Here is a 23,601-nt window from a genome sequence, read left to right as displayed (position 1 = left end):
CCTAGCAGCCATATATATTACGCAATTAATTAATTACATAATTGTACAATACATATACATGTAACATTGATCATATATCTTATAACATGTACATTAATTAGTGCTCCTTCCACTTTTTTAGTGGATATTCAATAATGATGAAGTTAATTTAAATATGAATTAATTTCATAATTATGTACACTTTAAATAATTCTGTACATCTTATCTTAAACATTTTGTTTAAGATTATATTTCTGGATTCTTGTTCTTCTTTTGACCATATCATGGGTATTGTGTACATGTTGTAGAAAATTTAAGATGTAGATATATATATATGTATACTGGTATAATGAGATTATAAAATTCTATGTGGTTGCAATTGCTGGCAAAATTCATTGTACTTTAATTTTGATAGCTTGATGAATCAACATTTTCTTGTTACAAAACTTGCAATATTGTGTGTTGACATGTATTTCAAGAATTTGTTTGGTTTTAGTTTTTCATCTATATCAATTTATACCATTTATAAGAACCAATATCATATTATAGATCTTATAAATGTTATTTAGTGTGTCTGACTCATAAATGTGCATTCCTATAAATAATTGATGGTTGTATTATTGTATGCTGCCCTGAGGCAAGTACAATGTCTGATGTTGATTGTTTCAAACTTTTATATTTAGATAAATATTTTATATCCCCGCTTTATTAACCCTTTACCACATGCAAACTAGTAGACTGCATCACCAGGTTTCCATGAGGAAAGTATACAATGTTCAACACGAACATTGTTGCAACATCTATCAAGTGTATGCACCATCTCAATGGCACTTTGTGAAGTTTTCAGTCTGGATTAATTATATGTTTTTAAAATTGGATTTATTTACTTTCATGTTTATTTTTGAGAAATGTTTTGGTAATAAAGTTGCTTCAGAATGAATCAAACTACACAGAGATGCTATCATTTCCAAATAATTATATTATTTGACATGAGGACTTAAAAAATTAATAAAAACGTTTACAGGTCAAAAAATGGCCAATTTTCTCTGTCGGAAATGCTCAAAATATTGCCGATTTTTTTATAACTTTTAGAAAAAATTATGACCAAATTACTTGAAATATCGTAAACAAACTAATATATATCTGTATCATGGCTCCGTCAATATATTTGCTCTGAAAAACACTGTTATTTCTGCTTTGTCCGTACCGATTCACCGCCCGTTCACAGCTACTTTCACTTTCTATTGTTCCGAGTATTGTGTTTGTTGGGGGATATTTTTACATTATTTGCTGTTGAAAAATGTACAAAAATAAGCTATCAACTTTTAATGACGTATATTAAAGGTTTATTGAAGTTTTTACAACAAGTTTCTAACAAAGTTATCAACACTCACGGCTGTAAACTCGCCAGTCCTTTCCAACACAGCGTCAGGTAATGGTGATAGTACAGGACCACGCTGTTCTTGATGAACGTCAGATTTGCGATCGATCAAATTGAATAAAGCATTGTCTTAATCATTGTCAGATTATATGCTTTTAGGCCTGTGATATTTAAATATCATGACATTGTACTTATAATTACAAATATCTGCCATAATATCAACAACAGAAGCCATGATGGCGTACCCGGTAACAAAAGTGAAGCATTGAACACATGTGTGATTTTCTCGGTTAATTTGTTTAGAGTTTTATATAGTAATGTGCCGATTTTTAATTGGTTAGAAATTTGGTCACCTCTATATATAAGATTGTAAAGTCTGAACACAGGTGGTGCTTTTATCACATGATACGAAGCTAGCAAAACATTGAATTAGTCAAAATGGCGCCCAGAGTCGCTTGCATTGTGATTGTGTATGGGCATCCAGAGGCGCTTACATTAAAATGGTGCGGGGGCATCCAAAGTCGCTTACATGTGGCAAGGGTAAAGGCATCCAAAGGCGCTTACATGTGGTAAAGGGTTGAACCATTAAAAGAGGTCTGGAGTTGTACCCAATTTTTTTAAATGACTTTCTAGGTTTCTTTAAATTTGATCACAGTATAGCAGCTAAATTTTGAAGAAGTTAGCTCTGGAGAAGAAATATAATTAATGGTAAAAACTGGAGATCGAACCTAGGACCTTCAAACACTGTATAGCTAGCTAGCTATAGCTGGATGCACTAGCTATATATAGACTATATATATGTATTGAACAAGGTATATAACTACTTGGTCACTGGCAATACATACAGCGGTTATCGAGTTCCCAAAAGGACGTGGGTAAAGTACAATTTACTGATTAGTCCGCGATCCCTTATTCCACAGACACACAGTTATAGTGCAGTGATAAATCTACGTGCGCGTCCCGAGTCCTGGACTCACAGAATTTTAAAAGGACCCATGAAATTTCTGGGAATGAGTATCTATAACACTGTGGGACCCATTGTTTTCACAAAAACTATCGAAAAGGACCCACGAAAAATAATCGTAGATTGAACACTGATAGTGACGTCATCATTTGACGTGATATTTGTGATGTCATAATCACTGGACAGCGGACTTATTAAAGCAAATGATCATTCGTACTTTGATTTATCCACATCGTTTTGGTATCTTGGAAATCTCTATTATATTGATGACTCTATCGAATAGTGATCATGATCGCATGATGATAATAAAAATAAAAATTAGTAGAAAAAAAAAAGAAAAAAAGAAAACCAACCATCTATTAAGAATTTTTAAAACCAATTATTTGGATTTTTTTTAAAGTCTTCCTAAATCTTAAGATTTGTGTTATGAAACATTTGTTTATCATAATTCAACTGAATAATTATATATATAGCCCATTTTATTACCCTACTTCCTTATTTCCCATATACATGTAGTACAGAATCCATCATGACGCATTAGTCCGTCACAGTGGACATGCTTTTTACCACACTATTACCTCGTGGTTCAAGTGATATTCCTCTTTATTTGTCACTGGTTTAACATAATTATACATCACAATAATCTCAGAATAATTTTTAATTCCAATAAATAGAGCAATTATTTTCTGAATTCGAAGACCGATTACAATCGATAATCGATCAAATTTACATTCCAATTATCAATTTTGAAAATGAAACAGAATCCCATCACTACTATATATCCAGAACCATTACTTTATATATAAGTAAGTGATGTATATTGAAATATAACTGAAAAGTCACATTTATTTTAAAACCATAATAGTAATTGGTATATTTTTTTTCAGTTGAAGATGTGGTTACAATCTACATTCAGCACAAAGACGGACTACAGATTGTAAATCTATTAGAAAAGAAGTACAAAGTGCTGATGCACATTGCAGTTGGAGCGACAACAACTTCCAAGACAGAGGACCCCATCTTCAATCCTCACAACATTAGCAAGACTTCAGTACTCTTTGTTTCTATTTCTTTCATTGTGTTGATGATTATCTCCCTTGCGTGGCTCGTCTTCTACTATATTCAACGATTCCGTTATGCCCATGCCAAAGAAAGACTAACGGTAAGTAAAGTATTTTCTTATATATGTTCAAAGTTCATTGGATCAAAGAATTACTGTATTTGCTGTAATTAGCACCCCTTCCACTATATTAAATTTTCGGTATTTTTTTCTGTCACCATGGAAACTTAGTCAAAAATCAAATATTCATAGTTATACATGTACTATAATAACTCTTACTTTGAGCCTGATGTACAGATATTGGGTTTTTATATAACAATTGTGGGGTGCGGGGGATAATGCCACGCTTAATTGTGGCTCCTTGTTATACTGTGATTCTGTCACTATAAGGAAACAGGTGTCTTTCCCAGAAAGTTAAGACCATCCTGTATTATGTATATGGATATTCGTCTATAAATAGATTGAGGAAACAGACAAATAGCTTCAATATTATAGTACATGTATAAATAGCTTATATACATATATGGTAAGTAGTGTAGAGAGCTGAAAATAAAAATACAATAAATCAAATTGTGACATTTCCAATACAATTCAATATTTGATACATTAATGTTGTTGCAATATGATGCATCACTCTAGACCTGCTTGGTAAATAATTTGCTTCTCAAATGGAATGTTATAAAATCTTATCTCAAATTCCAATTGGCTGTTGCTTCTTGAAAGAAAGTCCAAAACCAGAACTTACAATTACATATGCATTAATTACAAAAATATCCATTCTTTTATTAATTAGATATGATAAAATCCAAATATGAATCAGCAGAAAAAATAATGTATAGAAAATAAAATTCAACGACCTTCCTCTAGTACTTTCGCCATTCCGTGGTGGCTCTTCAGGAATATAAATTATAAAGAAAAGAAATTGTGTTGTGAAACCTATATATTGTGGTGTAAATAAAGACAGAATTGTATTGCAAAAGAAGGTATAAACCAGCAACTGTAACTGTGGTACTTTGTGTTCTTGTAATAGCTATAGGATGTCTTTAGAGATGCTCCACCGCTGATAAATGGTATTTTTTCACTATCAAAAACAGGAGCAGATGAATGAGTATTTTTCTTCAGTTACAAAAGTTACTAACTTTACACCATTACCACCATTGAAAAGTTTGAACTTCTAATTTTACTTCAAGTTAAAAATATGAAAAATAATTAATTGCATCCCGAAAAAATTCCGTGGCACTATATCCTATATGGAATGAAGTACTGATTGCCCATACACCAAAGGCAAAATAAATTATTTTATATCATTTTTGTGTTAATTAGGCATATGAATACACGATTAAACACCAATTATTGTTTAAATGATGAATATCATTTATGTTCTGTCAGCGATGGAGCATCTTTAAGCTAAAGATATATGGTTCTATGTTCAATGTGAAAAATGTTAGTACTTTGTGGAAATTGTGTCGCTATATGAGAATCTGCAGATCTTTCTGTAAGACAACATTTTGAGGCTGAGATATATATATAATATGTATGAATCAAAACAAATAATATTATAATACAATATATAATAACACACTTTGTACAGTTTTATAAGTATAAATCAATTTGATTGCATGGCCTCAGATATGGATTTTACAACTTCAAAATCTAGCTGTGCATTAATGTTCCTTTTTCGTATTTGTATGAGTTGTACTGCATTGGTATACATGCGGCACCTTCAAATGGAATGTGTTTGGATTTTTCCAATGGCGCGGCGGCACCCAGATGAGAGATACGCTTCACATTCAAAAACTATATATATTTTCTATCTGATAATAATGAACATTACGGATATAAAATAAATCAATCTACAGCTAAAAAGTTTCAAAATGCATTGAAATACATAATGAAACATCAATATAATTCTATTTTTTTCAACTAAAGACAATTTCGATGGCTAATGAAAAAACTTTGGGTCATGAGCCATCTTGGATCTAAGTGGTTAATATTGCGTTATGAAGCAGACCATGGCTCACTGCATTACGTATACAGATGCATCAGATTTATATACTCATAGTTGTACAGGTACATACGACAGTCAACCTACAAATGGAATGCATGGTAGAAGAATACAGTCTGTCACTCTAAGAATCAATTGGATGTATTGTTCAAAAATGCCATACTAGTTAGAATCCAGATCTTCATTCTCATTCTAAAAAAGCTATGTCATAGAGGATCAGACAACTTCCCATTAAGGGTCTTGTGCTGATGATCTTTCAAATTGACTTGATTTTCGTGACAGGGACGAAAAAATAGAGAGAATAGTGATCATGATCAGTATTTTTAATCAGATTGTTAATAATGCTCTTATTAAAGATGCTCCACTGCCAACAGAGCTTAAATGATATCCATCCTTTGAACAATAATTGGTTTTCAGTGGTGTATATATATATATTTGTCTAATTAACACAAAAAGTAATGTAAAATAATTTATTTTGCTTTTGGTGCATGTGCAATCAGTACTTCATTCCATAGAGAATATATATAGTGCCACAGAATTTTTTCAGGATGCAATTAATCATTTTTCATATTTTTAACTTAAAATAAAATTATAAGCTCAAACTTTTCAATTGTGGTATTGGTGTAAAGAAAATAACTTTTGTAACTGAAGAAAAATATTAAATTGTCTGCTCCTGTTTCTGATATTGGAAAAATATCATTTGTCAGCGGTGGGGCCATCTTTAACATGTGCATATGTGCATGCTTTACATAATCTACTTCTAGCTACAGCTGATCATGATGTATAGCTATATATATTGCTTTAATGCTATAGTTTTCCACAGACTCTCCTAATATGTACATATTTATAATGGTATCCATGACAACAGAACATCAGACAGAGATAATTTATCATTTATTACCTGTACAGGTTATTAGCTGTATCCAGGTGTAATGTGATAATAGACGATGCATTCTGGGAGGTCAAAGGGAGGTCACTGAACCTGGTTCTGGATATACATATGTTTGATTATGATATTGTTATTATTTATCCTTTGTATCAAGTCCCCCGGAGCAGTATTTCGAAGCAGTCTCTCTTGAAGATGATAATATATGTGTACCGTATTCCACCAATTAAGCGCCCGGGGCGTTTAAAAAATTGAAAAGGTGCTAATAAGATTATTGCAAATCTAGACAGTTTTGTGTAGTTTTGGTCTTTATTTATGTGTGGGCTATTGAAATCGAGGCCTCAAAAAACGGGAGGGGCGTTTATAGGGACATGGGCGCTAAGTGGGTTGAATACGGTATATCCCCTGGAGTGAAGCCTCAGGATGATGCTTATATATATGTGTGTTCCTTGGAACAAAATCTTATATAGCCATATTATGTGGCTGAAAGTTCCAATATATACCATGCACACTTTAGCCCTTTACCTCTGGGTTGCAACTTTGAAACCCTGGTACATCTCCCTTTACCTCAGGGTTGCTAGATTGTAACCCAGGAGCCGCCAGGTTCCATGATCATAGAATTATGGTTTCAGTTTTAACTTTTTGCTCTCCTGGTATGAAGAACAGAGGTGAGCTTATGCGATACCTTGGAATCCTTTGTCCGTCCATCGACATTTTACAAAATCTTCTTCTCCATAACCGCTATCTAAAATTTAATCAAATTCATTTTACTTAACCCATGAGGTGGGGATTTATAATGGTTATATATAGTTGATCCCTTGGGGACCAGATGAACAGGGCCAAAAGTGATGTATTATATCTCTAAAAATTATAAATTGATGTACATGATCACTTCATATTCTTATATTATTTTACCGCTTAACATTACATTTTATACCATATTTAACCCAATAAGCACTCAGGGTGTTTAAGATATTGAAAAAAAATAAAAAGGTGCTTAATAAGACAAAATTATTGCAAACCAGGTACACAGTTTTTATAGTTTTGGTCTATGTCCGGGCAATTGAAATTAAGGCCGCATAAGGAGGAGGGGAGCTTTCAGGGACGACTTGGGCGCATATTGGGTCAAATATGGTGCTATAACATAATTGCAAGTCTTGCAACATATTATTACATACTGCTTAAAGGGAGTAGCACCCATTTTGAAAAGTAATGATCATCATTTCTTGTAAATATTAAGAGTTTGAAATCATACTCCCGACATTGAAATCATACTCCCGACATAATACATTTGCCTTAGACATGCTCATTTAGCAATGGAATGTCAAAAACAGAATATAGACAATGAAGCCAGGAAAGATATCGATCCAAATCGTAACGTGTTGTCAAGGAGCTTAGGAGATGTGACACGCTGTGATCTGGATGGAAATTGATTTATTTCCATGGCAGCTACATACGTACATGAAGATCCATATAGAATTCTATCATGGTTTTCTGTAGAAGTCCTTAGTATTGGTAGCGGTAAGAATTTGTTAAGACATCTTTGTTCATAGGATTCTTGTCATGGCATCGCATGTACTTGTACATATGTAGCTTTATATTATAGACCAGTTCTTCAATTTTGTCACGATGAAGGGATGAAGAATCCTTTATCATTTTGCCTTGGATGTTAATTAATTATTTTAAAAAAATAGTCCAATAAAGCTACAGAAAGCACAGTAATCGATAATTAAAACCTGCAGTTATCTATAAAGAGTAAGATGTCTAGGTATGTCATTTTTTGGATCTAACATGATACATCAAGCAGACTCCATGTCTTGTCTATATTAAATCATTACTCAAATGATATACGATATGATCATACCACATTACTAAAATTTTGTTGAATGGCATTTTTTTGGTCGTCTGCCTAGCCCGACGTCTGTCATCCATCATCTGGCTGTTGTCTGTATGCATATGCCAACCCATATGCCTGTCAAAGTTTCCTTTTTAACTACTTCTCATAAAGTACTTGATGGATTTGAACCAGGTTTGGTCAGAAACATCCTTGGTGCAAGGGGACCAGATTTGACATAAATGGTAATTCTGACCCCTTGGGACCAGAAGAGCATGCACAGGGCCCAACAAATGATAAGGATGTTTTAAGTTTAAACAATGACTTCAATCCAATATATTTCTAATGCTGTAGAATGCAAGTTGACAGCTGTCAAACCTGTACTCTATATATATATAGACCACCCAAAGTTTAAGGGCAAGCCAAGCGGTCTTTAAGCATGGACATGGATGTAAAAAGGTGTTAAAATTGAAAAATAAGAATACAATTAGCTATTTTTTATTTGGGATACTAAGAAAACTGTGTTAGATAATTCCGTCGGTGCATTATACAGAGTTACCTCCCTTTGTGGTAGTTAGCCATTGTGACGTCATTATTGTGTGAGCGCACCTCACATCATATTCTCTGAAAAGCTTGATGTGACGTATATACTTTCTGAAACACATGACATCAAAATCAATACCTAGCCGCAAGTGCAGATAACTCTGTAATATGCAGATACAGAATAGTTACTGGTTTACCAGCTACATGACTAAACAGTTTCCGAAACGTTCTAAACGATGTGGATAAAGTCCAATTTATCATCAGTCAGTCCCACCATCTGGTGATTATGATGTCATCATTTGGCATGATTTTTGTGACATCATAATCGCAGGAAAGTGGGACTAGTCATCGTTCAATCATACTTTACCCACGTCGTTTAGGGATCTTGACACCCCTGTATTAAGAAAGGTTTTACTGTTTATGTAGCCTTATACTTTTGGGTAGAAACTGTATATACGGTAAACCTCCGGTTAATTCGAACGGCCCGATAGTTTGAACATGCAATTTTTTCCAGAAAAACGGTAATTTTTTAGCTAGTGATAGTTGGAACACTGACTATTTATAATCAATCTTATTTCAGATAGTTCATACACGTCAAATTATGAAAGTAAAAGTAAGATTTTTTTGTCAGCAAACAGTGCAATGGGATCCCCAAAAATGGTGATATATTTTGCATATTGCAACAGTTTTGATGTTTGGAATAAAGACTGTATAAATTATCATTATAATGACCATACGACAGATAAGTCATGAACATTTTAAGCCATAAATAAACATCATTTATGCAGATATATCGTACACAAAGTAGCAAGGCCAAACGTTTAATCTTAGGCCCCGACAATGTATATTTAAATTAGCTATACCTGGAAGAAATCGCCAATTAATGTTTGTTAAAATCAATCTAGATATGGATATCAGTCTAAGTCGACATTAAAATATGCATTCAATCTATCTTAAATCAGCCGATCAAGGTGTTAAATTATCTGTAAACATGTGCCTCACGCTGGCTTGGACAGGCCAGTTACGAGGTGTCACAGCGAGCATCAAAAGCCAGCCGCTGGGTCACAGCAAGTGGGTGTGATTACATATTCAGCTCCAGCCAAAACAATCCACGTGTTGGGTAATTAAACAATAGATACATAGCTTTTCATCAGGTTAAAACTAGTTAAGTAAATTTGGAAGCAGACAATATGCAATCGGGTTTTGGACAATCTGACAGTCACAGTGCGATTGTGACCTAATTTTACGAACTGAATGTAAACAAATATTTTCAACAGTAGTTTCGTAAATGCAACCAGACTTTCTTTAAAGGCCCAATATCCGCATCTTTCTTATTTTTTTCATGATTTAGGAGAATGTTGAAAAAAAAATCCTGTTGTAAATCATGCAGAGACAGGACTAAATCGAAGTCAAGATGAGCGATTATGATTCGGAATACTTTGATAAAAATCAAATAAATATTAAACATCGCTAGGTGGGTCCCACTTAGTCAAACAAGCCGAAGTTAGCCGACATTGTAACGTCGTTGCCGAGAACGTCATGTGACTACCGTTACTACGTAACGTCTGTCCGAACTCTTCCGAAAACGGGTCATGAACTTTCCGACTTCCATTCGGTAATAATCGTAACTTCTATGGCGACCAGTTTGTTTACATGTATCGACTTTCAGCAACTGCTGTACTAAAGTTATTAAAAAAAATCATTACAAATATTCTTTAATATATCTTAATTTCAACTACATCTACAAATACTAACAATATCGGAGTCGAATTTAACTTGAAATTTTGTTGATAGTTACGTAAATGCAACCGGACTTTCTTTAACTAAAAAAGTAAATAAATAAATTTACGTTTGTTATGAAATATAACTAAGATCTAACTAGATTTTCTGTGGTTTAAATAAAGTTTCTATCTCAGTTAACGGACGTCGATGTAAATTATAGGCCGCAATCGTGAACGGTGCTGTTTGGGGCCTTGTTCCTGTGCACATATGCATGCAGCTTGTGCTATGCAATTAATTATAAATTCACAAATTAAATGCTCATGTCTACGAGAAAATGATTGATTTCAACTCTTATAGTTCGAACTCATGATTTTATCCTGAAGCTTAATTTCGGATAATTCGAACTGGTCCATTTATTTAATTTTGTTTGAACTAACAGAAGGTTTACTATATGTGGTTTTTATCACATTAAAAGTAACCAGATGCTGAATTATTACACCTTTCATAGTTTGGCTACATTTTGTTTATAGACCTGTTAATAGCTTATAGCCCATGTCAGAAATCAATAACTTATGTTTGTCCTTCTAATCTGTATACAAATATAGACGCGATGTCGCTTATACTCAGTACTTTTACATTTTTTTTTATATTAATAACTATATATATAACTACACATCTGCTGGGTTTTGCTTTTAAAACTCTAGCCAGCTTTTTATATCTCAACAGTATCAGTAGATCAATTATTGCTATGCAGAAGTTTCCACCATAAATCACTTATAAAATTACTTGTACGTTAAAGGGACAGTTTAGTTAGGCTAATTGTGTTACGTAACCAGGAAGCAAAATATGACATAAATGTATTGTTCAACATTCCTTATGAAACATACAACATGAAATATCGATATAAAGTCACGGCATTGGTATTTTGATTGATACCTTAGAAATTCCAAATTGTTGATCAATACGATTAAGCAGGTACAATATGTACGCACGTTCAACAAATACAATACATAACCACTGAGGAGTTGATGCTATTATTTTTAGACAAGAACATGTATCTAATAAGGTAAACACACTACTGTAGGAGCGATTTGAGTAGTTCTAGACAATCATTTCTTTACTACACTGGCAAAGGACAGGGTTCAGCATACCAGACATCCAACCAATATGTGTGATGGGGGACAGTAAGCGAGTTTAAACATTTCACATGCATTTCATTACAGTGGGCTTTTCTGGCATATCACAGCAAAACATACTGATATATAATTTCTATAACTGGTTTGTTTCTGATATAAATATATGCAAATTTAGACTGAATTTTCCCTTTAATTGTTCTGTTTTGTATATTACGGAGTTAGCTCCCTTGCGGGTAGGTATCCATTGTGATGCCAGTACTTTGTTGTCGTAATTCACATTATTTCTCTAAAAAATATGAAGTTACGCACGCAAACATGTGATGTCACATGCAACACAATCAATACCTACCAACAAAGGCAGATAACTATATGTAATATGTAAATACAGAGTATATAGACTGTAAATGCACCTATTTCAGCGGTAGTTTTACTCTAGCGCCTTTAAATTTGGCGCTCTCTTTGAAACGTTAATTCATCATGTACATTGCTAAATTTTGTTAATGGATATTGTCGTCATTGAAATACTGAATTGTGCAAATTTTTATCTGTGATAATTATAGATCATAATTAAAGACTTTCGTATTTGTGCTTCAATTTGACTGCACTAACATAAGTAGATTATACTGATAAATTAATAATTTACAAGACTTATCTTTTGGACTAAGTTTTAGTTGCCTCAAGTAGCGAATATGATAATTACATAATTTAACCTTTCACCTCTGAGTTATTCATTCAAAATTCACATGGGACATGCACAGTTGTCACATACCGATCATGCATGACTGTCTGTGTATTTTAATGGACCTCAAGATTTTCACCATCTCCAAACAAAACCAACCCTGACACATCCTTATTACCTGGGGAGGATGGGAGGGATGGTGTGGGTGTGTGTGTGTGTGTGGGAGGGCGGGGGGGGGGGGGGTTGTAATTAAATTACCCTGGCTGGCACTTAATGGGATTAAAAGAAAGAAAGGAAAAAAACAACCACAAGGTATATCTTACTAAATAATCATAATGTAGAGATTTCGAATGAAATAATATTTACGTATACATGTATGTATTCCACAGATCAAGGCCTGTCCTTTTCTTGTCAGACTGTTACCGCTGCATTGAGGATTTTAAACCAATACAAGCAAATTATATATATATGATTATGATAAAATCCCCTAACGAAATTCTTGTCATTTGTGTTTATGTATTACTTAAATACATTTACAGTGTAATGTAGACGTGGTTAATACAAAGTAAATTTTAATATTTATATATATAATTGAAACAAGAAATGTATTGGTAAAATTATAAATTTAAAAATGACTTGGAACTTGAAACCTTTAACCTTGAATTCTGTTGGGGACAATTCTGACGTTAAACAACAGTAAGGAAATGCTGTGTTTTGAGAACAGAAACATGACACTTCTCATGTGTACATATGTTTGAAAGCTAGGATGTTTATTTTGATTCTTCCTTTTTACCATTGACATGCATACCGTATATGGTACATTATCAAATATCTGTATCTGTTATGATTTAGATTAGTATCTGTAAAAGATAAGGTAGTATATCTGTAAATGCATGTGTAAATAATATTTATGTCTGTTAAAGATGATCATGCACTGCCAATAGAGCATAAACGATACTCTTCATTTGAAGAATAATTGGTATTTACCCGGTAGTCATGTAAACATATTTCTAATGAAGGCAAGAAAATAATACAAATAATTTATTTTGCTTTTGACACAATCAGTACTTCATTATTCATATATTGAAATAGTGCCCAGGATTTTTTTCAGGATACAATTGATTATTTCTATTATTTTTATCCGAAGTAATATTAGAAGCTCAAACTTTTCAATGATGGTACTGGTGTAAAGTAAGCAACTTTTGTAAAAAGGATCTATTTGTCAGCAGTGGAGCATCTTTAAGATGATGTATAATTAGTACTTGTGTATTAACAATGTTCCACTGCAGACGAATGGTATTTTTCCTCTATCAAAAACTGGACTGCAGACGAATGGTATTTGAAATAATCTATTGCGTCCCGAAAAAAATTCCATGGCACTATATATATACCCTATATGGAATTAAGTACTGATTGTGCAAATTAAATTATTTTATATATGCATGCACATTTCAATATCAATTAGATACATATAAACACAATTATACATCAGTTATTGTTGAAATGATTGATACCGTTTATGCTCTGTCGGCGATGGAGCATCTTTAAATAACATCTGTATCTGTTAAGATTAGCTGTTAAGATATTACCATAGAAATGGCTTAAGAACATCATAAGGAGAGACAATCGGTAGGTCCTTTTGCGTCAGTAGTTTCATTGCTAATTAGAGGTCTGTGACATTTAAGGAAAACTGGAGGTAATCGTGATGGATTACATTTGAAGCCTGTAAAGTGAAAGATATTGTCTTTTTGTAGCACTAATATGTACAATAAAATATTTATTAGACAAAGTATGAAATATCACAAAGACAAAATCAGGTGTACATTCAGTATGAAATGGAATGTGCTTCTAAAAAGCAACTATTAACCGACTTTCAATCACAGATATTAAATTTCCATTTTAAAACAAGTTTGCGAATTTCAAAGTTGTATAGAACTATCTATAAATATGAGTGATGTTGATAATAATTTGTGAAAATTTACTTGAATCGCATGAATATTTTCAACATAGATGCGATTGTTTGCATCTTTTATAGTATAATCAGCCTAGTTTCGGCAAAAAAATGTCAAAATTTTACCGAGGAAGTAGTAATATTGTTGATGCTATGACGTCATGAGGCTGTATTGCATGGGTAGCCATATAATACAGCCTCTGGCGACATGAGTGTAATGCATATCGTAAGACCAGCCAGTATATATAACACCCGTAGCTATGAAAGAAATGTAGATTATGTGCTTTTAACCACAATTGCTCGCTTATATTTTATATATGAAATATTCACTAATTAACAAGAGATTATTTGCATCAAATTATTAAATGACATAACTGTTGACGGGGCAGTAATTATATAAATTTGAGACAGGTAATTATGTAACATTAACAGGTATGCTAATCAGTCTGTTATCAGTTTGTCATTTATGTACAATTTGGCCCATTACCATGGCTGTCTTGTCTAAGGTATGTAAAAAATCATTTTGATATGTTTTCTTTCCCTGTTTAATTACAACCTGTCAAATTTTGCAGACTTGTTGTAAACTACGTACCGTATTCGACCCGATAAACGCCCATGCCCCTATAAGCACCCTTACCCTTTCTGAGGCCTCGATTTCAATTGCCCAGGCATTAATAAAAACCGTATAGATTCGCAATTATTCCGTCTTATTAGCACCTTTTCAATTTTTTAAACGCCCTTGACGCTTATTGGGTCGAATACAGTAGTTGTTTTTGCAATATTCAGAGTTACTGCCCTTTGTTGAGCAGCTGCTATATAGTCTTGTTTCAATAATATTGGTGAGTGTCGTTGAATTTAAATAAATTTATACAGATGCAATAATACATAAGCTATTTGGGGCAAATAGCCCTTAGAAAATTACCGTGCAGACAAATTATATTTCCGAATCTGAGTAGTCTGACCCTTTATCAAGACGCACATAAAACAAAAACGGTCATATGATATATAGAACTAACAATACGAAATACAATATGACAAAGAAAGAATTAACAATAGAAAGTACAAAAAGCCAAAGGAAATATGTGTAATAGTAAAGTTGAACGTAAGGCTGAAGAAGAATCTAGCGAGGTTTGGTCATGATGTTCAAAAGAACGCTATAATAGAAATCAATTGATAGACATGACTATTTCACAAGATTTCGTACACATCTTCAGCCTCCTGTTTCTTTTCTTATATGAACTTCAATTATTAATTATAAATCATGTGATCGTGTAGGTTTTCTGTGCGTTGATAAAGGAGCAGATTGTGTATGTTTTCTGTGCGTTGATAAAGGAGCAGACTTCCTTGAAAATTCTGTAATATATTTCTCCACATATCATGGTTAGGGTTACTTTGCGATTCCTGGAGCCATATATAAAGTAATTTTTTCCTACAGACATTCGTTTTTTAGGATCCTACATGTTTTACCCGGAACATACTGTTGATTCTTTGACCCATATATATTGTATAATGTCTAAATAAATCTAAACTGCACCTGACATGACATACTCATTTAAGGTAATACACATATTCGATAAAGAATTTTAATGAGTGGTATGTTCAAATTTTCTATAGTCGGCCATTAAAGACATATACTAAAGGCCCTTTTGAAACCCTTTTGCGTGACTACCAATATATTGATTGAAATGAGTAGAGGCTCATGTTCGTCTTTTATCAAATTTATGTATGCATAGCTTGCATTGATAATACATGACAGTATAATGATGATGAAGCTTAAGGTTGATGTTAAAAAAAAATTCTTTTCAAACTTTTTCTACTAAAATCAGTTTGTTTATCATCATCAGTGTGTCTAAAAGGATATGATATGGTCTAACAGTTCCATTGAGGTGCACGTACAAATGTCAATTATATATAATATCTTAATTTGTACAATTACAAGTTGTTGTTTATTTAATTACTTAGTTTGGACAAGCAGTTGTTTATGTAATTATTTGATTTGTACAAGCAGTTGTTTATATGTAATGATTTGATTTGTACAAGCTGTTGTTCATGTAATCATTTGATTTGTACAAGCTGTTGTTTATGTAATATCTTGATTTGTACAAGCAGTTGTTTATATGTAATCATTTGATTTGTACAAGCAGTTGTTTATGTAATCATTTGATTTGTACAAGCAGTTGTTTATGTAATCATTTGATTTGAACAAGCACTTGTTTATGTAATTATTTGATTTGTACAAGCAGTTGTTTATATGTAATCATTTGATTTGTACAAGCAGTTGTTTATGTAATCATTTGATTTGTACAAGCAGTTGTTTGTGTAATTATTTGATTTGTACAAGCAGTTGTTTATGTATCATTTGATTTGATTTGAACAAGCACTTGTTTATGTAATTATTTGATTTGTACAAGCAGTTGTTTATGTAATCATTTGATTTGAACAAGCACTTGTTTATGTAATCATTTGATTTGTACAAGCAGTTGTTTATATGTAATCATTTGATTTGAACAAGCACTTGTTTATGTAATTATTTGATTTGTACAAGCTGTTGTTTATATGTAATCATTTGATTTGTACAAGCTGTTGTTTATGTAATCATTTGATTTGTACAAGCAGTTGTTTATGTAATTATTTGATTTTACAAAGCTGTTGTTTATATGTAATCATTTGATTTGTACAAGCAAGTGTTTACATCTTTATAATAACATGATTTGTACAATAGCATGACTTTTACAAGCAGTAGTTATACAGTGTTAGCAGTGATCAGATTTGAGTAATTGTATTCTCACAGTGATGGAAAGCCTACATGTTTTGTTTTCTACCTACTAGACACTGTATATATATATATACAACCTGTATGTACACTCAATCTGACAAAGTGTTGCGAAACATAATGTCTGGCTCTGACATTTTGTTCTATGCTGGTCATCTTTATGAACACTGTAGACATTTGCCTACTAAAAACACCCCAATACACAAATGTATTAAATGTCATATTTGAAAGGGGAATATATTGGATTTCCCGATACTGTATAGAAAATGCGTGGGTAATTGGATTTTGTACTGTCGGGGAAAATATAACAAATTTATAGAGACAGCAAGGGAAATGTACCAGGCTTTTATCAACGGATCGAGAAGAATGCAGCCAGCCAATGCACATATTGTAGTATAGGGCTTGCAATTGTATATCACTATAGCATGTCTATACTCAGATTCTAGAGTCGGGCAGGGGATAGAAGATACTGATGATATCAAGGGTCATATATCCTTGGGAAGGTGTTAAGGTCACATTCTTACAGGTCAAGATGTGCCTCGATCCATCTCATCGATCCATCTCATCGTAAGGTCTGGTGATTTTGACCATTGAAATAATGCATCAGTCAGGAATTACATCACTAATCCATACTGTTTATCTGACATGTGATTTTTATGTTGTTTTAGGAAATTATTCAACTGTTTCGTTTTAATCAGTGTATTTAAGCAGTGTATTTATCCATAACCATGTATAAATATACTATTGTAAGGACATACAAAAACTATATTATTGTATTTGACCTAATAAGCATGCAGGGCATTTTGAAAAAATAATAATAATTAAAAAAAAATAATAAGGTGCTTATTAGACAAAATTATTGCAAATCTATACAGTTTTGTGTAGTTATGGACTTTATTTATGCCTCGGCAATTGAAATCGAGGCCTCAAAAAGAGAGAGGGGTGCTTTTAAGGACATGTGCACTTATTCAGTCAAATACGGTATATATCATTTCTTTTCATGATCATTGTGAACCAATGAATCAGAGACTTTTATTCTTTGTCTTTTTTCAACATCAGCTTAAAGAGCTAGGGGTTTAATTCAGTAACTTTCGAATTCATGTAGCCAATTATAAAACTCCCAACATCATACATATGTTCTATATGTAGAATTTTCTGTTGTTTGATTTGTTTTCCTTATGGAACCATGAATATGACATTAATGAATAATGTTTTATGCAACATTGTTATCATTGTAACCCCTCCCCCCCTCCCACCCCACCCCAAAAAAAAAAAAAAAAAAAAAAATAAATAAAAATTATACATGCACATATAACTGTTGGACTATTTAACTTGCATGTTTAATCACTATAATGAATGATTCAGGAAATGAAATACTGTATTTGATCAATAAAAAATAACAAAAATAGGGGCAAGCTTAATAGGAACAAATTTGGACTAACCTTTCACAATTATTGCACACAGTAAGCCAATTAATAAATCTACAAAAAGAAATCAAATAGAAAAGAGAAACGTAATGTGTTTATCGTTTCAGTCTGCATGTATTTCAAGCTACCGTATTCGACCCAATAAGCGCCCATGTCCCATTAAGCGCCCTCCCCTTTTTTAGGCCTCATTTCAATTGCCAGGGCATCAGAACTTAAACGGTTGGCATTAAGCACCTCTTCATTTTTTCAATTTTTTTTTTTTAAATGCCCTGGGCGCTTATTGGGTCGAATACGGTACTTAAATTCAAATTATGGTGTCAAAAAGATGAGGGCTGTTTTAGGGTGCTTATTAAGGGTAAATATGGTAGTCCGTTCTTTGATGAGGTGTCGGTTCACTCATATTAAAAATGTTTTAATCCTAGTTTGTTGTGGTAATTCATTAATCAAGTTATCCTGTTGTGTTGTGATTAACTTTGTCTGACAGTAAGATCTTGTATTTTACAGAGGCGACTAGCGAGCGCTGCCAAGAAAGCAATTGCGCTGCCAAGAAAGCAATTGCTAAAATTCCACAGAGGACAGTTAAAACTGGAGACAAGGTGAGTTGGACTTGTATATCACAACGTTTGTATGGTACAAAGTAAAATGTCATGGATTTCTGTTATATAATTGAAAAATAAAATGTCACAAGCCATGAGATTTTTTTATACATGTGTAAAGCTCAAATAAAAAAATCATAACTTTGCTTGTTACATGTGTAGAAGAACGTCAAAAAAAAAACAAAAAAAAACACATTCTTGTCAATTGCGCATGCTATATGACCAAGAATATTGTTAATGGTCTCTCACATGAAATTCCTAGTTCAATTTCTAGACAAGAATAGATTTAGAAAATTAAGGAAAAGTGTCAAATACATTCTAAATAAAAATGTATATAATAGTAATGCCTGCTCATTTCATGAACTGTAAGAGGTTTAGAACTCTTTAGAACTCTGACCAGCAAATAAAGGAATGGAACAAAAATTAATTTTTAATGTAATCGGCTTCAGTATAGGATTTCTGACAGGTTTTTACATAAAAGTTACATGAAAGGTAATAAAACCGAAGTTTACCTAATTTTAGTGTTACATATAGCCTTAATTTGAACATACGTGTATGTGCGTATGCCGACATGCTTTTAGCAGACGTACCAGAAGTACATGTATAGTGGTAGGTTCTACTTGGGCGACAAGTGAAAGTGTAAGGTTTCACACACAGTATTGATTTTGTAGTGATTGAATCAGCTTGTGATCTAATTAGCTCTCGTATCCAGATCTGTACAGCCATATATATACAATTACCTTAATGTTCTTGGCATTGCTATAGCATTATTCTGTTTATGGAGTTTCATCTGTAACATGGAGTGTCTTGAGCAAAATGTCAAGAGTTTGTTGTCTATTGTACAGGGAAATGTTTTATCATGAACCTTTAAATGTGGGCTCCCCCGAGTGCACAGTTTCGTATTTTGTATACTTCCTAGATTGTATTATGTTTTAATACAAAATAAGTAACATGCAGTTTTAAGTCAATATCATTTTAGGTGTTTTAAATAATTCTGAGAAAAAAGGAATCTTTTGATAATTTAAACATCAACTTGCTGGGTAGATTTGGTTCTACTTCTAACACAAAGACCCCGAAAAATTCATAATGGACTCTTCCTGTGTTTGAATTACAAGAGTTCAATATGTCTTCAGGGGTGAACATGTTTCTGTGTTGTTGATGTTCGACATCTGCAGCACTGGTAGCTGGTGTATTAATTGTTGTTGACGTGAATATCATCACAGAAACTAATCTGTTTGTTTTTGTTTTTTTTGTCCGATTGACATTTATATGTGTGTCCTACTGACAACCAGGTGCATATGATACACAGGGGCACAAAAATAAAAGTGTGTAGTATTAGTAAATATGCTTACTATTGTTGGTGTTAAATAAGGGCACCACTGAAAAACTAGAAGAGAAAATTAGGTTGGGGGGAGGAGGGGGAACTGTGATTCTTAAAATGAGATGGGGGGGGGCTTGTGATTCTTGAAATGAAGGGGGGATGTCAGGGAGAGAGGCTGTGATTGGTGAAATGATGGGTGGGGAGGTGGGGGTGCTGTGATTCTTGATATGATGAGGGATGTCAGGGAGAGGGGGGCTGGGATCCTTGAAAAGATGGATGGGGAGAGGGGGGGGCTGTGATTCTTGAAAAGATGGGTAGGGAGGTAGGGGGCTGTGATTCTTGAAATGATGGGTGGGGAGGTAGGGGGGGAACGCTGTGATTCTTGAAATGATGGGTGAGGAGGAGGGCTGTGATTCTTGAAATTAAGAGGGATGTCATGGAGAGGGGGCTGTGATTCTTGAAAAGATGGATGGGGAGGGGGGGGGGCTGTGATTCTAGAAATGATGAGAAGATATAACATTTGCCAACATTTCCTTATACCTGCTATAATGTATTACTGTTTCCTAAATAAACCATTGATTTTCATAGTTTCTATCTGCATTTAATTCGAGGTCAGTGAAAAGGAGGCCTCTAAAAGGGGGAGGGCACTTAAATAGGGACGGGTTGCTTGTTGGATTGATTACGGTAGTCTAAGACTACAACAGAGGGGTGTATGTGTTATATTACATGTATAAGACTACAACAGAGGGGTGTATGTGTTATATTACATGTATAAGACTACAACGAGTGTATGTGTTATATTACATGTATAAAGACTACAACAGAGGGGTGTATGTGTTATATTACATGTATAAGACTACAACAGAGGGGTGTATGTGTTATATTACATGTATGAGACTACAACAGAGGGGTGTATGTGTTATATTACATGTATAAGACTACAACAGAGGGGTGTATGTGTTATATTACATGTATAAGACTACAACAGAGGGGTGTATGTGTTATATTACATGTATAAGACTACAACAGAGGGGTGTATGTGTTATATTACATGTATGAGACTACAACAGAGGGGTGTATGTGTTATATTACATGTATAAGACTACAACAGAGGGGTGTATTTGTTATATTACATGTATAAGACTACAACAGAGGGGTGTATGTGTTATATTACATGTATAAGACTACAACAGAGGGCTGTATGTGTTATATTACATGTATATTATATAATTTCTAGGAGTTGGAGTCAGAGTTTGACCAGTGCGCGGTCTGTATAGAAGGGTACAAGGCATCCGATGTCATCAGGATCCTTCCGTGCAAGTAAGTCTATCAACAGTTCATCCTTTGATTTTAAAGATGCTCCACATCCCTGACGAATGGTATTTTTACTCTTATCAAAAACAGCAGACGAATTATTAGTTTTCTACAGTTACAAAAGATACTTACCTTACATCATTACTATCATCGAAAAAGTTTGAGTTTTTCATTTTACTTGAAGATGAAAAATATTTAAAATAATTATGGTAATTGAATTACGAAAAAAATCCACAGCACTATGACCTATATGAAATATTGAAGTACTAATTGCTCATGTACTTGAAGCAAAATAAATTATTTTTCATGTATCTTTGTGTTAATTAGACACATATAGCCATAATTGAACAACAGTTATTGTTCAAATGATGGGTATTGTTTATGCTCTGTCAGCAGTAGAATATCTTCACAGTTTCGTTTACCATGAAAGTAAGATGTAGATATCAATGTGGTTCATCTCACGGTATCTGTTGTAAATTCCATCCTGTTTCGTCACAGTGCTTCAGACCTGGTAAAGATTGTATTTGTGCGGGCAGACCATTTAAAGAAATTAAAAAATGCCCAATGGCTGAAAAAAAAGCTGAAAGTAATATAGAATTGGAAAACCAAAAACGCCCATTTTGTGGGAAAAAAACCGTTGAAAGTAATAAAGACTGAAGTGGAAAACCAGCTTATTCTAATCAGCTTGGTGCAATTGAATATTTTGCCTATTATTTCTATTCCTGAGGGTTTGTAAATGAAAGAATCTGTGAAAATGGCAAATGTTGTCAAAAATGTTTGTCACCGCAGACCTAGTTAAGAATCAGTATCAAAATATGATTGTATCTAGATCTTCTATAAGAATCTTATACAGTCAAGTCTGTCTATAAAGACCACCGTCAAACCTGTCTATAAAGACCACCATCAAACCTGTCTATAAAGACGACCTAAAGCACCAAGAAAAATGGTCTTCATAGCCAAAGTGGTCTTTATATGCAGGGTAATTTGTGTTGAAATTGACCATTTGGTCTCATTATGCAAAGTGGTCTTTATATATAGGGTAATTTGTGTTGAAATTGACCATTTGGTCTCATTATGCAGGCGGTCTTTATATAGAGGTGGTCACTAAGGCAAGTTTCACTGTACATATAATCTCAGAAATCACAAGGTCTTTCCACAAATGTCACTAGACCGTAGACAGTTTATCTAGATCTTATGTGTTACAATGTTCAGCTACTCAAACGCTCACATTGCGATCCTGTACTGCACTGATGTATGTAACCAGAGAGAATGTAGAGTGTTACTGTAGATAGCCCTAGGAAAAAAAATTTTAAGTACAAAAAATGCTTTGATAATCTAGCTTTTTCCGAAATTATTGATGATTCAAGACAGAGAGAAACAATCGTTATTGATAAACATTGTCTTTGAAGGGATGCAAAAATAAAATTTGTTGCACAACAGTATGGGGTTATTATAGACAAAAAGTGCAATTCAATCTTACATAACAGCCGACATAATAGACAAAAAGTGCAATTCAATCTTACATAACAGCCGACATTTGCCTCGGCGAAAATCAATAAGGCACGCGTACGACTGATTGATGGGCGGGGTGATAGATCTTTAGGTCTAACATTGATCATTACGTAGCGTCATATCAACAGGCGTACAAAACATCAGATATAGAACATGTGCACTGCCTCGTGAGAATCCAATGAAAATTCTGCAATTTTGTCTTTGTTGTTTGGTCTTATATGCCGCTGCTGCAGAGACAATAGATGATAAAGAAAGAGCTGTGAAGATGGGACGGCTTCGTGTTTGTCTGCGTAAACAGCCAAACAATTACTCTTGTGCCAAAAATTTGCAGTGGTTGTCAGACAGATTATTGTTCAGTGGTTGTAGAGGTGATTTTAACGTCTTTTTATTCTACTCTCGTTACAATAACATCTTAGACAGGGGATAAGAGAAAAAAATTACCAACTCTTACTAAAATTAACCTATGCCCAAATGAATGAATGTATAATTTATATAATTTATAAATAAGAAAGGAACAA

General features: G+C 33.5%; 1 protein-coding gene across 1 annotated transcript in view; it reads left to right on the top strand.

Annotated features, from left to right (window-relative positions):
- The window catches only part of LOC138328305 (RING finger protein 150-like), a 41,306-nt gene that overhangs the window by 4,039 nt on the left and 13,666 nt on the right, over positions 1-23,601 (top strand). Inside the window, exons 2-4 of the mRNA XM_069275049.1 lie at positions 3,212-3,490; positions 18,869-18,936; positions 21,495-21,577. Coding sequence (XP_069131150.1) covers positions 3,212-3,490; positions 18,869-18,936; positions 21,495-21,577 — 430 coding nt within the window. The remainder of the gene's footprint in view (positions 1-3,211; positions 3,491-18,868; positions 18,937-21,494; positions 21,578-23,601) is intronic.

Source organism: Argopecten irradians, chromosome 7 (assembly GCF_041381155.1).
Source record: "Argopecten irradians isolate NY chromosome 7, Ai_NY, whole genome shotgun sequence".
In the NCBI taxonomy this organism is placed as follows: domain Eukaryota; kingdom Metazoa; phylum Mollusca; class Bivalvia; order Pectinida; family Pectinidae; genus Argopecten; species Argopecten irradians.
Note: the sequence above shows the minus strand (reverse complement) of the source record. Positions and strands in the feature narration are given on the sequence as shown.